This window comes from Chinchilla lanigera, unplaced genomic scaffold, assembly GCF_000276665.1.
Source record: "Chinchilla lanigera isolate Chin_1 unplaced genomic scaffold, ChiLan1.0 scaffold00006, whole genome shotgun sequence".
NCBI classification, from domain to species: domain Eukaryota; kingdom Metazoa; phylum Chordata; class Mammalia; order Rodentia; family Chinchillidae; genus Chinchilla; species Chinchilla lanigera.
In genome coordinates, this window is record NW_004955407.1 from 22172317 (window position 1) to 22189825 (window position 17509).

Sequence of the window (17509 nt, forward strand, 5' to 3'; positions counted from 1 at the left end):
GGTATTTTATGACAAAAAGTATTGCCTACCAGAAGTTATAGCACATAAAAATGCCCAGTTTTTCAGTAGCTGTCCTTCAACATTTAAATGGCTTATTAATAATAGTCCTATTCAGCAAATCATCTCATTAAGTTACCTTGGGGAACATTTTGCAAGCAGTTATCTTAAATCAGTCCCTGGCCATTTAAATTCTGTAAATTAGGCACTCCGCAGATACATAATTGAGATTTCCATGCCTAGGGGAGTTTTTGGTAACACCCATTTTAATTTTTTTCCATTCCCTAGATATAGCAATTAGGGGATTAAAATACCTTGTTATCTAACGTTGAATGGAAAATGAAATTGATTTGCATTGGGAAAATATTAGAACTCCCCTTGGTTTCCTGCACCATTAGTCTAAAATTGCATGTTAAGAGCTTCAACAGTTAAGAGTTAAGTGATTGTTAATTCAGAAAAGAATGCCTGTGTGACTTGTGTTTGTCAAGAAATTTCTCCTCAAATGCTACATTCTCAGAATTGCTATTTTGGAAGATTACAAGTTGCACCTAAAATGCTCAGTTCCCAGAAATGATATATTTTGGAGAACTACTTGAAGGACAGGAAGTCTATTCATCCTCTAAGAATAAGTTGTATTCTGAGGAATTTCAAATCTCACTTACTGGCTTATTTTTTGGCTGGAAATCAATATCTCCACTCATATTCAAAGCAAAATCCAGCCACTTGAATTTCCACAAATTATTCATAGCAAGCACTTCATAGTTTTATAGAATGTGAATTATTGGGGCAATGTCAGGACCACAGAAATATGCATGTTTTTACCACCTTGCATGGCACTTGTTTTTATGTAACTCTAGAAATTTTTAAACTTACTTGAAATAATTCTCACACAGCATGTTTTTATATCCTTTATTGGTTATTCATTTTTAAAACTGTTGTGCTTAATTTTGGGTATAAAGCTCTCTAAAGGACTCACACCTTTATATATGCGATATATGTAGTATGTTAGGTGAGATCAATTGTGCCAAAGTTAATTATTTCCAGTAAGAGCAATATTATTTCCCTGAGAGACCTGCCTGGCCCTGAAACTCTATTAAATTTCTCTGTGCAAGCCTCATCTAATTGTCTTGTTACTCAAAGAACTCAACACCTGCTTCTTTGTTGGTTTATAAAAACAAAATGAGGGTATTGTATATGTCTTTAAACTTTTGTTTTCATAACTTCTAGAACAGTCTCATCACCAAATAATGATGAAAAAAATGACTGGTTGAAGAAAGATGGTATTGGAACATGATGACCCTAATACAGCCATACTAAGCTTCACAAAGCATGTTTTACTTTGAATCTTAACTTTACTATTCAGTTAGCTTCTTAGACTAACTAAAGCGTCTCTTGGCAGTTTTCCCATACCCATTCCAGGATACCATTTAAGATCTTAAATCCAAATTGGAAATAGGCCATTTTTCAAAGTGTTTCTACATCTAAGTTTCAATACAAACTAATAAAAAAATAAAAATTGACAAAAGTATAAAACAACTTGTTGTTTATGCGACAAATTAAATGTCCATTTAAAATTCTAATCTCCTTAGAAGTGTTTATATTTTACATTTTATAAGAAATAAGAAACTACTGCATTAATAAAAGATCTATATGTCAGAAAGAACTCAATAAAATAATACTATAGTATCAAAACACATCTTTTTGTTTCCTCTTAAATATTTGCATATTTACAGTATCCCAATTTAATGTAGAGAATAATTATTATTCTCTTATTTATTCATGTAAGTTCAGCAAACATTTTATTCTCCATATTTGAAGGAACACAGTAAAAATTTTGGCTGAATGTAAAGTAATATTTGGATAAATGAATATGTTAAACAAATCTTTCTATCTTTTCCTATAGCCAGAATTCAATTTATTTATACCTAGCTCCTGAGAAGTTTGAAATTTCAGTTATAGATTATTAGGTACACGAGCTTTGCAAAAATACTTCATTTCCATATGGTTATTATGGAAATAGTCATTTTCTAGTAATGGGCACTGTTTTGATTATGAATCCTAAGACCGTGGAAAGCACAATTTACTCATTCCCTTATAGTTCCATCAGAAAGTCTCATAGAAGAGGCTGTTGCTATTATTTCTGTTACAGACAGGAAAGGAACAAGAAGGATGATAAACTTACCCATGTTTGAGTAGTTAACAAACATTACAGACCAGTGTTCTCACATCTTTTGATAATGTAATTCATAAAATTATACTAATATATTTTTCTGTGCTAGTTGTGATAATAATGTTGCTTTAATTCTAATATCATATGGTCCAAACTAAACAAATAGCCTTTAAATTCAGAAAAATTAGGGGAAAGATGACTCTTTAAAATTCCCCCATGGCATTTTTCCTCATTTGCTATTTCACTGTGAGTCATAAAATATAGTAATATACAGTATAAGCAGTAACAAAAGTGTACAGGATACCTATAATTTAATTTCCATATACCTTTTTTCCTTCACTAAATTTTAACATGTTTCTAGACATATTAGACTTATTTGATGTATTGTATTTCATTTTTCTATTCATATGCTTAGCAATAATTAACAGAGAGAATAAATCCCAAACTGTGGAATATCAGTCAAACAATACAATCATGAAGGTAGCTGATAAATTACTTAAAGATAAAAGTGTACAGAATCATTACTCTGGCTAATATGCATAGACATTTTATCTTATATAATCAAATGTTAGCAAAAATACTGACTTCCCTGATCCTACAAGTTCACATATCCATGTGAATATAAAAAGTGAAATTAATGAAGCTATTTGTTTTGTTACCAAATAAATTATATTTTTAAAAAAGTTACCAAAAGGATATATCAATATTTACAAAATATATTTGTATCCTCTTTACAGAAAGATAAAGAAGATCAGTGGTTAGAGAAAAAAGTGCAGGGAAATAAAGACCATATTATTTTGGAGCATCTACAGTGGACAATGGGATATGAAGTTCAAATCACAGCTGCCAATAGACTAGGATATTCTGAACCAACAGTTTATGAGTTCAGCATGCCACCAAAACCCAACATTATTAAAGGTAAGCAAAACTACATGCTTTGCTAACATAAGTATTATGTAATCTTTTTATAACAGCTCTGGTTCTTTCAATGAAGGATGAAAATATAAGTTTGCAAACCCAATGCAAACTCTAGATTACAATCATGAGTATTATGCATATTATATTCAAGTGTTCCTAATGCTTCTTGACATGGGCTATTTTGTAAAAATGCTTTGATAGCTTTAGCCACAGAAATGATGAGAAGAGGATAAGCAGAGGGAAATAATGGAAGGTGAAATGAATGATAAACATCAGGATGAAAACATTTTGTTGAGACCAGCGGAAATCTTTGCAAATAAGGCAAATTCTCTGTCAAGCACAAGGCAGCTGATGTGTGACTCTGATTAGATCGTACCAAAGACAATGATAACTGAACAATAAGATTGATTTTAGAGATATAAAATTAGAGAGATAATGAAGCAAGGACAGTTACAAAAGAAACTTCATAAAGATATATAGCTACCCTTTCAATGAGATGTATATCATAGGAATAAACTCTAAACCAGTTTTCATAACAAACTAGCAGACTGTTCTTTTGGTAGGTAATAGTATGTTCATTGTTATATACTGATGTTAGAGATATTACCAGAAACCATGACAGCGCTGTTAAAATATTTTTGGATAATATACAGTACAGATATAGAGGTAAAAAAGCAAGAGTATATTTATACTGATACAAAATTATATTTAAATCTGTTAATTTCCACATTAGCCATAAACTAAATATGCACTTTAAGTATTACCCCTAGTGCTAAAACTTTATAGACATATGTTCTTTATGTAAATATGTAAAGAAAAATTAGATCAAATTAATTCATAAAGCCAGAGTTATGTTACCATAGAATATCACTATTAGTACATAATACTTTTGAAACTAGAAAAGAACTACAATTATCATTCAGTCATGCTACTCGACCCTCCTGTAATTTCAAATTGATTCTAATGTCACTTACTATTAAGTTCTTATGTTACATGTCAGTACTTAAAAATTGATATTAGTTTATACAGTTTATTTTTATTTATTTTTTGGTTGTTATATTATATATTTTTATCTTCATCAGAGTTGGTCAGATTACCAGATGTAAGAATGCAAGGTTAATTAAACCATTAAAGAGAATAAAAAATAAAAACAAAAAAAGCATAAATGATGTAGAGTTTCACCAAACAAGATGATAGGAATTCAACAATGGTTGTTATGTTTCGTATTGTTCTCTTCAAATTAGTTGTTCAGATTACCAGATATAAGCATGCAAAATTTTTATTAAAATAATTATTGATTATGAGATTTAAAAGTAACTTTATCACTTTTTGGTAATATTATTAGTTAATGCTATGAATTGTAATTTTGATTATAATTTCAAATTGAGGAGTTAAGAGCCTCTAGAAATAATATGGATATCCTACATTATGATAATATGTTTTAAAATTTATAAAGTCCACATGCATTTGTTATCTCACTTTATTCTTAATTATGACTTAGGTAAGGAACAGGTATTCATTTTACAAGGATGATTTGAAAAGCCTAAATTATCTATTCAAGTCCTACAAAAAATCTGACACTCATAGGATTTGCTACACCTAAGTAACATGGGCTGCATGTACTATCCTTTATCAAATATTTGCCTTGTGAATTTGAAACATCAATAATTTCCTCTGAAATTATATTATGGTTGTAGTAATTATATTCTATGAAGATATGAACATAATATAAAAATAATTAGCAAACTAAATTAAACTATCCAAAACAGAATTGAAAACTGTATTCCATTATTCCAAATCTTTAATGCAGTTCATATATATGGAAGAAACCATGAATTTTTATTAACAGACGTTAAAATACGGTAACATAGAAAGGGTAAACCCTAATATTGTATAGTATGGAAGAGTGACTATAGTTCCCGCGAATTTTTAATATATTCTTTTTTGGCGGGGGGCGGGTACCTAACAGGACCTTGCACTTGCCAGGCAGGCGCTTGTGCCGCTGAGCTATATCCCCGGCCTTCATAATTTTTTATAGATTGGATGTTTCCAAAACAAAGAAATCATAAATGTTTCAGGGATGGAAATACTAATTACTTTGATTTGATTATCACTCTATGTTCCATATATATGGTCAAATATTATATGTTAATGAAAACAAAAAAATAATGTTAATGTAGGAAAAGACAACACTTTAATTACAATTTATGTATTAAACATAAGATTCCACAAATTAGGTGTTATGCATCTTATTTAATGTTATGCAGCTAGATTCCCAGGGATTTTTTGAGGACAAAAAGCAAGCCATGCATGGCAGTGTATGAGTGTAATTCCAACATCTGAGGAAACTGTGGAAAGAATATTGCAAATGTGAGCCCATTCTGGACAACTTAGTGGTTTAGCAAGACCCTGCGTCAAAATAAAGTAAAAACAAGTGGAGATATAACTCAGTGTGAAGGCCCTGAGTTCAGTTCAGTATAAATTTGAAATATCAATAACTTTACCTATGACTAAAATGTATTATGTTGATTATTATGTTATCCCTATATATAAAGACACAGCAAAGCCTACTGTGAGGCACTGACCCTAAAGTAATATATTTACCTTCAGTCTGATTATCTTATTGCGTGGAGCTTATAGGCAACACCCATATTGAAAATGTAGAGAATTCTGGTTTAGTTTCTTCTGCCTCTGCCAACCTAAAACCAATTTATTTATTCATTCTAGGAGTATTTTCTAGAATCTTACCTTGTGAAGGAACTGAGATGAGGGCAAACGATTAATGCATAAAAGAACAGAAATGGTCCAAACTAGAATGACTTCACAGTATAGCAAGACTGCACAATGTAACCCAGAGTGATTACAGATATGGGAAGTATTCATGTGGTCTGCACCCATGCAATCAAAAATTTGGCAAAAATACTTAATTCATGGAGTGCAGTTAGGATGACGAATCGTTTCCTTTCAAAAGTAGTTTTCTAAAGGAAACTTCCAGGAATTAAGCTTCCAGGGAAGGTAACGTGGGAAAAGTCTTTGACACAGAAAGTGCCAATCTCCTTTAAGAGCCAGAAAAGTACATCTGGAATTGAATCTGGGGATGTGAGTCTGGGAATAACACAAGAGAGGGAGCTGAAATGCAGACTTTCCAGGGGCTTCTTAAAACTACCTAAATAAATTCATTATTGATCTCAAAGGAAGGAAAAACAATTTTAAGTTGCATGAAGGTACAGGCATTAAGTCTGTCTATATGACTCATGCAAGTGATGGGTGAAGCACAATACAGTAAAAGAGTGGATAAGAGTAGGAAAGGAAGAGAATGAATACTCCAGATGCATTACTAATGTGGATAAACCTGGCCTCTGTAATAATTTGGACTTGATAGGAAATGATGACTTTTAAGTTACCTTCTTAAGCAAAGGGAACATTGCTGGTGTATTTCTCAATGTGAAGAATTCTGTAGGAAGAGCAGAGTTTGTAGATGAGGAACAGAGTAACAGTCTGGAATGTGTCGAGTTTGAAATGTGAATGGTTGGTTTGGTGTGTGATTATGGAGATGAGAAGATAGCCATGGCTTAGAAAACTGCACTGTAGACTGTGAGTCTTAATAGGTGAATGATATTTGAAGTCCGGTGAGGATAAATCTACCTGGCAAATAATGCCTAAGCTGTTTGTAGAGAAGTTGTGTTTGTGATACTGATACTCCACAGCGCTATCAGGGTGACTGGCACAGCATAAAAATTCACACAGAGTTACTAACTTGGGAGAGCAAGTGAGTTCCCAGGAACCTTATAGGGAGAAGAAAACACACTGACTCCTCAAAGAAATTCAGGTGTTACAATCATTGGGAACACATTAGTGTAGCACCTTGGAGGTTAAGAGATGATCAGTTTTCAAGAAAGAAAGGTGTCCAGTGTCAATTGCTACTGAAAGGAACTGAACCAAAAAGAATGGGAATGTCCATATGGCGTACTACATGCAGCTTTGCTGAAATAGTTTAGGGAGAAATAAGAGAGAACTGTAATGAAAATTTTTTTAGAAAAAATTTCATTAGAGATTAGAAAGTTTAGAGTCTTTGTTTATGCAGTGCTTTTACAAGATTTTTTCTGATGGTGAGCAGAGAAAAAATAGTCAGTATTTGAAACAGTTTTGTGACAAGATTAGAATGTGTTTCACATCTATTGCAGAGTATCAAGTAAGTAGCCATGAAGAAGTCATAGGCAAACATACAGGCAAAGCCAGCATAGAAACGAGAGAATGTCTTTATCCTCTCGAATCTATGCAAGTGACAGCAAGCCAATGTAACCTATTACAAAAGGAGAAATATAAAATCTTTTATAAAGAGTCACAAAATATTTTCTCAATCACTAACTGAATCCACTTATTGCAAGGTTATATATAAAGCTGCATCAAAAATGTTAAGAATTCTTCAATTTAAATGTAGGTCTCTTAAAGCAAATTTAAAATTGCAGAATCCAGAGCCTTTATATCCACAAAATGTGTAGATGTGTGCTTCCAAAATGTGGAAAAATATCTTGATATATTTTCATATATGCTTTCCATTTTTAAGTAAAATATAAATTCAAATTCAGAGCTGAAATAAGCTATCTATAGTAAGCTATCAGAATGTAAGTATTTTTAAATTAGAGAAGATTATGGGATTTAAAGTTTAATTCATTTTACATTAATTTTGTGTAATGCATGTAGACTGAAATAATTTAATGGATATTTTAATTAAAATAATTATATGTGTCAACACATGTTTACCTTCTTGTAAACAATGGGCTAAATCCAAAGTACATTTATTTCAGTAAACGCCTAGTTTTGAAAAATTTGCTCATCTTACATTAAAAGCCAATTACTGCATTGAAAATGATTTTTTACTATGTGTCTTAGTGAATACCATATTTCCCCATGATATATGTTTCTGATTTTTGAAATAGTTTTACATTTTAGTTATTAAATATGTGTTTATTTTAAAATATGTGTCTCTTCAATTTTATAGAAAAAAGTGTACAGAATCAATATTACTTTCAGAATATTCATGCAGTATAACTTCATCTGGTATTTTATAAATAATGAGACTATTTATAAAGCAATGGCAAAAATGTTATTACAAAACAGTGCACAAAATTATCTATAGAATGAGAAGCTGCCAAAATTGTCTTTAGATATTAATTTATAATTTTAGTGACTTAAATACTAATAAAGTGCTGTTGTTTATGCTAAAATACAGTATTCTAAAGAATTATCAATGATAAATGCATTTTGAAAAAAAATGCTGTGCCATTTCTCATTGTTCTCAATATGTTTGCTATTGTTTTTGTTTAACCAAAGACCTCAGAATTTTTATTAAATGCTTCCTTTTTTGTTACTATAAAGTTAGGACATGTGCAGTTTTGTCCATCAGTATCATTTGGGACAGATGATTCTGTTGGAGGTTGTTAATATCTGATGGTACAATAATGTTTCTGTGGAAAATTTTAATGCATATATGTGTTCTTCAGTTTAATAAACTGAAAAAATGATATGAAGCACAGTAAGAAATCTCTTGATCACTTTTCCTGTAGTTCAAAGTAACACTGAGCTTTCAGACCTGGATAACTCAACATGATTACAAAACAAAACACTTAAATACATGACAAGTTAAAAAAATACTTTCTTGAGACAAAGTTCACATTTTGGAAAAATGAAATAATTCTAAAATGGTGAAACTGAAGTCCAACTAAATTTGAATAATTGCATTTTAATGCTGGAATTCCTTGTTAAATATAAATACTGATGCTATAATGTACATATTTATACTACCACATTACTTTGGGTTTAACACTTAAAGAAAATATAGGTCTGAAAATTATTTTTATGGTCTTTGGATTTCAAAATTGTTTTTAAAGAGGCACAGTGTCCCAATGATCAGTTGAATTAATGATCCTGGCTTCTGTTCTTTCAAATATTCATCAAGTGAATATGTATTTTTCACTTATATTTCATACATTACTGTACATACAACTGCTTTAATTAAATATTTGTTCCCAGATGTTTTGGTAAAAAAAAATCATAAAACATTATAGAATATAAGATGAGCTTTTATTTAAGGTACACTGAATTCTTCAGCGCAATAATGGAATAAGTGTTCTTCCCTTACAAAATGTATTTTCAAGTTACAAATCTAAGATGTTTTTTTTAAAAAAATCAAGCTGAATAATAATGTGTGAGTAAACTCAAGTTCATAGTATTGATATTGAGAGCTCAGTTTTTCATATTTATCAACTGCATAGAAGTGTTTTAAGAAGATTTCAATCATTCTTTGTCTTGTATCATAGTAACTCTAGGTGATAATTACTGTCTATGTGTAAAATATGCATTAATTATTTTCTCTTTTTTTTCTTTCCTACTGTCACATTTTTTCTTTCTTTGATTTTCCTTTGTAACTTTACTCTCTTTTGCCTTAATTATTTTATTCTTATTCTCTCTTCAAAAACAATTTTCATCACGCAGATGATAAATGCTGTGAAGCGAATAAAGGTGGAAATGGAAGCCAGTCATGGCGGCTGCATGCTGCTAGGTTTTCTTTCATTGTAGCCATATGTCTGTCTTGCATGCTTTGATGTTGTTATTCCATAGTATATTTCCTCTTATGCCCTGCAAAGTAAAGCATAAATAGTAACAGGAAGACTAATCTAAAACTATAATCAAAGAGTTTCTAAAGTCCAATTAATTATGCACGTCTGTTAACCCGTGAACAATTAGCTTTTATTCTTCCCCAACTTGTCAGCATTTTTGTGGGCAGTTTGTCAGGAAGATCATAGAAGAAAATTCACTCTGTGTTTTTCTTCCAGATAGCAGTTGATTAGATACTGTGTTTTTTTTTTAAAGATCCTTTAACTTTTTAAAGTTCACCTTGTTAAATATCATGTCACTTGTACTTAGAACTTGAACATTGACTGTATTTAAGCTATTCTTTCATTTGATTATTTTGCAAATATAATTCAGTATCCATTGAAATAGATCGTATGCATCATAATATGTTAAATGCAATTGTAAATCACTTTTATTATTTTTGAATTAAATGTAAATCTCCAACTTTATGAACATTTCTCATATATTACTGTGTCTACCATTTGCATAAATAGCATAATATTCTATCATAATAGATATGTATCTCTATTGTGCTGCCTATTTTCTCTTTATTGGCATAAAATTTCTGACAATAAATAGAGGTTATTCTTTTAAATTTGATTAGCAGTTAATTTTTAATTAAATTAATTGTATATCACCAATTAGCCAGAGAAAATGAATTAAATTTGACATATTTAGGGGCTGGGGATTTAGCTCAGCGGCAAAGCGCCTGCCTGGCAAGTGCAAGGTCATGAGTTCGGTTCCCGGTACCGGAGAAAAACCAAAAAAAAAAAAAAAAAAAAAATAAATTTGACATATTTAAAAAGTTGTACTTGATCTAGTAGATTCAGATTATATTTTCAGTTGCCTTCAAGCCTTGCTGTCTTGTTAATATGTGTATTTCTTTCTGGACTCCCAAGAGTTAAAAAGAGACTGCTGGACTTAAAAATTAAATATTAGCCCCCAGCTTTCCAGGACATGGTGCTGAATTGAGGAGATTTTACAAGATTCCACTTTTCAAAGGAAGCTCAATTTGAAAAAGTACATGAAGAATGAGTTTCAGCTTTAGATTTTCAGTTATTTTAAACTGAAAAGAATCACTTCCTAATAAGTAGTTTTTCTTACTTATTCAGAAATATTAGCATGCAACCATATATACATAAACTAAGCATGTTTTCTTGTTGAATCGATTTATTGGGTTTAACTTTTGAGATACGGTTATCCAAATCTTTCTTCTTCTTACTGTTTTTCCACAAACACATCATCTCTTCTTTAAAAATATGTATGGAATTGTTTTATGTGAAGTCCAGGGCTACAGTGGCACTTAGTAATTTATTTACTTTTAATTCATCTTTTCCAAATTCTTTGCTTTTTACTCCTGTTCTGTCTTGTGGCCAACTAAGCAAGACTATAGATTGCAGAAGTGATCTTAGTAGATTAAATATGTTTTATGTTCCCTGCTAATACAAAGGAACTTCTGACTCATGAAGCATGAAATTCATGAAATTCTAACCAATTTCTAGGAAAAGATTTTTGCTTTTCTAATTTTAAATTCAGCAGAGCCATAGTCAATATTCTACCTAGTAGATAACTAAATATAATTCTCTACTTTATTCCTTTGTATTTGAGATTGGAGAAGACACATTTATTTCTAATATGCACAAGTTCTGGGAAAGAAAGAATTTCTAGTAATACTTCCAGGAATTGTTTTTTGGAATATAATCTGGCTGGATTGTTTTAGTTAATGAGTTCCAAATATTTCCATGAAAAACTCATATAGATCTCATCTTAATTTGATGCCACATTTTTTCAGATCACGAAATACATATTTAGTAAATTAATAAAATATTGAATTTTTGTTTAAACTGTGTATCTCAAGGTCACCAGCAGTGATTCAAAAAATACACGAGATCAGGTATACACAAAAGTAGAATATATCATTTTATTTTTGTTTTTTGTTTTTTTTCCGGTATCGGGAATTGAACTCACAAACGTGCTAGCCAGGCGGGCACTGTGCCCCTGACCTAAATCCCCAGCCTCTAAGATCATTTCATTTTAACACTTTTGAAAGGAATCTAATGTTAAAATTACATTATCATAGCAAAATTATTATATTTATGGTTTGTACACTTAGAATTTTTGAACATGCGAGTGTTGATCAAATTTTTAATTTTGAAATCAATAAATAACCTGACATTTGGACAAATTTAGAATTTTTTGACTATTTTTCAACTGTGAGATGTGCATAATTTTACAATATTCTCAGAGATCATTAAAAATAGACTGAACTTGACATTGTTTCGTTAAGAAATTTGAAAGCATGAGACTGGGAAAAAGCTTCAGGATTTCGATCAAGCAGACCTTAGAAGTTTCAAATTGATTTTTAAAAAATTTTAATAGTACATATATTGCTGAATTATCTCTTTTATTATCTGACCTTTACTATTGTCACATCAGACCCTAAATTTTTGGTCCAATTAGTGAACGGATATTAGTCTAAATAAATGTGATTACTGGTAAATAAAGACATAGAAATTCAAACATTATAAGTATGGCCCTGCATTCATAACGATTGTTTTCATCCAAAGATTAAATAAAACATAGTGAGTGAACATGTGTATGAATATGAACTTGTGTATAAATGAGAGCACAGAGTTTATAAATAATCAGAAATATCTATTTATGTTTAATTGACGTGTAGTGTATCTTTCAATGTTGAAGCACTTCCAAATTTTGTTTTACCTTATTATGTCTGTTATAGAGAAAAATTGATGATTTTATGCATGAATATAGTTTCCATAATGTCTACGTACAATATCAGCTTCATTTTAATGATTTTTGACACACTTCATTTCTTCTCCCTCTAACACTTAACCTGCCTATTGTCCCCTATTGATCAGTTTTGCCTGTTTATCTAGCCCCATTGAAAATGTGTATTTACTATCAATATAAAGTTCAGAAGTCTAATCCTTCAGATATGTTCAGATTGTGTCCAGGCAGTAGCGGTGTATACTTCTTCCCCATGAAGTTTTTTCTCCCAAGAAAAAACTCTAGATAAAAATGCCACTTTGGATTCTTTCTCTCCCAGGACGATTGGTCATGAAGACTAAGTATAATTTCATAAAAAGACTAAGTATAGAACTTCATTCTATATTCAGCCTCTTTTCAAAATCATTATGCAAGTCGCATAGGACAACGTTGAAATATTTAGTGGCTTAATTCATTCTCCTTTATTTTTTACCTATTCTTAAAGGAGCTAAGTTGCAAAAAATTTAAAGATATAAAAATGTATTTGAAACATTGTCTTCACCTTATGCAAGTATAATTTCAGTTTATATATAAATAAATATATCTTGAAATAAGTTAATTTCAAATAATTGCTTTTCTTAAATACTCAACATTTCTCCTTAAATTCAGAACTAAAATTTCATCTATGGATAGTGCTTTACAAATTTTCCAATTTGAGTTAATTAAAAAAGTATCTGAAATTTGACTGCATACACAGAAATGAAAATTAATTAGCCTTGATTTAAATTAAAAACAAAATAAAATGAATGCTAATGTGTTTCATTGATGTATAGTTGAATTTAAAATTATTCATTTGTATTCAGAAAGATACACTGTTCACTGAAAAATTTAGCTACGTAATTTTTTTAAATGAATGATCTCTTTTAGAAAAATAAAAGATATTACATATGTTAATGATATTTTTATGTTTAATCAGTTATGGCATCACCTAAATTAAATATTTATAATTTTCTTATTTTATGATTTTACTCAATGAGGAAAGGTATAGGATAAAAAGGAAATAACTATATAATTTGATGCATTTTATTAAAGTTCATATCCAAAAGGTATAATGTAATATTCTTTAATTTGAATAAAATCACCTAACATTAGTTTTCACTTTTAAAATATTCTTTCTTCCTCCTTTTCAATTCTCTTATCTCTTCTTTTTCTCATCTCCTGTCTTTCTTTTTTCTGTCATTCTGACCATGAATAAACAGAACTTATTTCCTCTCTCCTCTTTAATTTTGTATTATTTCTTTATAACATGTAAAACCTTGCCCCAATAGTGGTACAGAAATGCCATAGAAGCCATAAAACATGTATTAAATCTCATATATCAAATTGGTAACTCAAGTTTGCATATGGTACATAAATACTCCACAAAAGGTCCTTGTAATGATTATAGTATAAATTAAAGTTGGTTGCCACTCCATTTCTAAGTCACTTATGTCATCAGCTGAATATTATTTAATTATTAATACTCAACAGTGAAGTTTGATTTTGCAAAGAAAGTAGTAGAGTAAATTTTTGCATTGAAAAAATTATCTAACATGTATTTTTTTCCAAGTTACTATAAATAAAATTATCATTCTACAGTTATTATTCTAGTTGTTCAACTTTTAAATAGAAAGTTCTACAGTGGGGATGTTAATGACAGAGGCCTTCTTCACATATATGAGATCATAGGATCCATTCCCAGAACCACATTGAAAGTGTCAATACAAATTTGTAATATTCTCTTTAATTACTTTATCATACTTAAAAACATTATCAACCCATCAGTGATCATTCACATATACAAGCATTATCTGAGTTTTATAAGGGACAAAATAATTTTTCTAAAATGAAACAATGAGTTCATTATCAGTTTTTTCAAAATATTTTTAGTTTTGTTATCTTGTACAAGATTATGAAACAGTTTAAGGTAGAAATAATGTAATAATTTGCCATCCTCCATGAATATTAACTAATTTCCAGGACAAATATATCTGTTAGTAAATGTTACAAAAAACGGCATCAAGTTACTATTAGTTTTAGTAGGCTTTTAAAAACCGTTTTCAAAAAGAAAATGAAAACATAAAGACAGTATCTACAGAATGTAAATCACGCATGTGTATAAATGATCTGTAAGTACATCTGAGACAGTCTAAATGGCATCTGATGTTCTTTGTTGGCAGTCTTTTATTTTATCTACTGTGTAAAGATACATTCCTCCAATGGAATTGAATTTCAGTTCAAGTGCAATTTAATTTAATGTCATTGTATCAAATACAGGTAAATCACAATTATTTATGTATCTGTATTTTTAATTTAACTTATTCTTTACATTCCATGTTAGATAATAAAACATAAATTTAAATGTTGTGAAGATTGCATAAAATTAAAGCATAGCATAATTTAGAAAAATAATTATACTGGTTTACTTTCATCTTATATATGTACTAAATAGGTTTTATGAAAAAAATCTGCCGGCTGTTTTTTTTTTCTTATTAAAATTATTGTTTGAAATAACATTTACAATTCATGAACTAGATTCAAGAATAACGTTGGCTTATATTTTACACTAATTTTATGTATAATGCTTCTGTTTTAAAGTGAATGATTTGATCATTTTAATTGCATTTTTTTCATCATAGATTATTTTGTTGAAAAATATGTACATGTTACAAGTGTATCGTCCTCGGTATCATCTCTTATTTAAAACGTCCTGCATTATATTCAGCACTGTGTGTAATCCTATGCATGTGTTCATAATATATTAAATGTCATTTTATTTTATGTACCTCTGTGTCTCCATTGTTGTAATAAAGAAAACTGATGGAAAACTTTGTTATATGTGTTTTCTTTATTACTGGCATAGCCCCTTTGTCTTCGTTGTGTTTTCATGTCTAACTTTGAAGCTCAATATCTCAATAATTATTGATGTCAGGAACTTGTAATACACATATTCTTATTGAATTATTTCAATTTTTAGATAAATAAAATATCTGCAGACTCATTAAACTTACCACAGTATAAAATGATTTAGAAAGAACACCACTACACATTCTTATAGTATATGAATACTAAAGTATTCTTGAAATTTTTAATCACTACTGTTAGAAAAAATAGTGAGACAATATTTTAATAAAACACATGAACATAGTTAATAATTGCAGCAATGGAATGATTGTGGAGTAATTTCCATTGCTAGCAAAAGTTCATAAATGCAATGAAATGCCTAGAGTGATCTTTCTAAAATTCCTTTGGTTCATGCATTATGATAATTTATTTCAGTTTGGTTACAAGAATATAATTATAGAAACTCATTAACATTCTCTGCTCATTTACTGCTACGATATGAAAAAATAATGACTTCAAAATTTTATGAATAATAACAATAATTACAAAATAAAGGCAGCTCCTATTTTGAACACCAGCGGTACCAGACCCTGGAAATGATTTAAGAACAATACTTTATCTGAAATAAATGATATTTCCCTCATATATTAAGTGAGACTAGTGAGGACAAGAAAAATAGAATAATTTACATTTTCCAGCCTTATGACTTGACCTGTTTAGAAGAATATGTTTCAAGACTACTGAATTTGTATTCTCATTGTTACTTTTCATTATGGAAATTATTCAATTAGTTTTTATGGTGAAAAATACTTCTGGAATAAACCTGAATATAAAACTAATTGTTGTCTTTCACAAACATGATAAAATATTTTACTGCTAACTATAAAAGCCCCCTCCAAAGCTTTTAATGATATATGTATAAGAAAATATGTATATATGTACATGTATATATTTATCTGTGTATATAACCTTTTGAAAAGCAATAGCGTTTTATTGCTAGATATAGATTAAATAATACAGGAATAACAGCAGAGAAAAATATTCAAGATTGAAATATTTCAAAACATATCTCATCTCCTTTACCCCAAAACAGCCCACTCCAAAAATTCTTTCACTCTGTATGTATATGAATATATATGTATATGCATTTATTTAAACCACTTGTTAAACACACATATACCTTTCAAAATTAAATTTTAACATCAAATCTTTGTTTTGTAGTATATGTACTTTTTGATGATTCAGTAATTGCAGAAATTAATAAGCTAGATAAATGGTCATTTGTCTTTACTGTTCTTATTTATATTTTTTCTCATGCTCATTTACAAAAGGAAGATATCAATGGAGAATTATTTCACAACTGTTGGACTTCATTGTAGTTATTGCCATGTAACTTTATACAACATTATTTTTAATAACTATTATACTGGGCCATTTCTGAAGAATGTAAAAAAATTTGAAGAAATATAGAAATATTGTAACCAAACAATATAGTTTTCATAAGGCAACAAATTGAGAATTAGAGAAGTCAAATAGTCACTGACGTCATTGAGCAACTTGAACTCTATTTTCTTGTATTTGTTCAAAGTTTGTTGAACTACAGTTGGCTTAGCTGTACATATATCTGTAGTGTAAAACTTAAATAGTCATACATCTGTGACCTGTTTTCTTGGATTTCGTCTGGATTGGTCTATGGAAGAAAATCAGTATGGTAGGGAAATAGTCACATTTTTACCTACCACAGTTGCTTCCAGTAAACACGTTGTTTTGATTAATCAACTATTATCTTTTTTACTCAAATTTTTACATGAAGCTGTTTTCACATGATTAATGTGAATATTATATCCAGAATTAGTGTAATATTAAGTGAATTTTAATCTATTTCTGATTTTCACATACTTTCTGAAAATGTCTTATTATATAATGTAAATTTTGGGGATTTAGTTTATTTCCTATTAATGTAAAATAATATTTTTCTAGATCCCTATAAATAAAAATATATTTCTACTTTAGTACCTTTTTCAATTGGAAAATTTAAAAAAATACCTCTCATAATTTGGACAACAGTTATGTGCTTGCTTCTTTAGCTATTTCTTATTTAATGTCATAAAGAGAAACTTAAAGTGTTTAGAAATAAATATTCCAAATAAAAGTCTCTTTATTAAATATCTTTGAAAT

The 17509-nt window shown here is 29.5% G+C and overlaps 1 protein-coding gene across 2 annotated transcripts in view; it reads left to right on the forward strand.

The window, feature by feature from the left end:
* Positions 1 to 17509, forward strand: part of Ncam2 (neural cell adhesion molecule 2) — a 490334-nt gene that overhangs the window by 441986 nt on the left and 30839 nt on the right. Inside the window, exons 15-16 of one of the 2 annotated variants that reach the window (XM_005375585.2) lie at positions 2905 to 3085; positions 9581 to 10362. In XM_005375585.2, coding sequence (XP_005375642.1) covers positions 2905 to 3085; positions 9581 to 9690 — 291 coding nt within the window. In that variant the 3' untranslated portion in view covers positions 9691 to 10362. Of the gene's footprint in view, positions 1 to 2904; positions 3086 to 9580; positions 10363 to 17509 lie in introns of those variants that run through there. The other variant, XM_005375584.2, reaches the window with a different exon arrangement.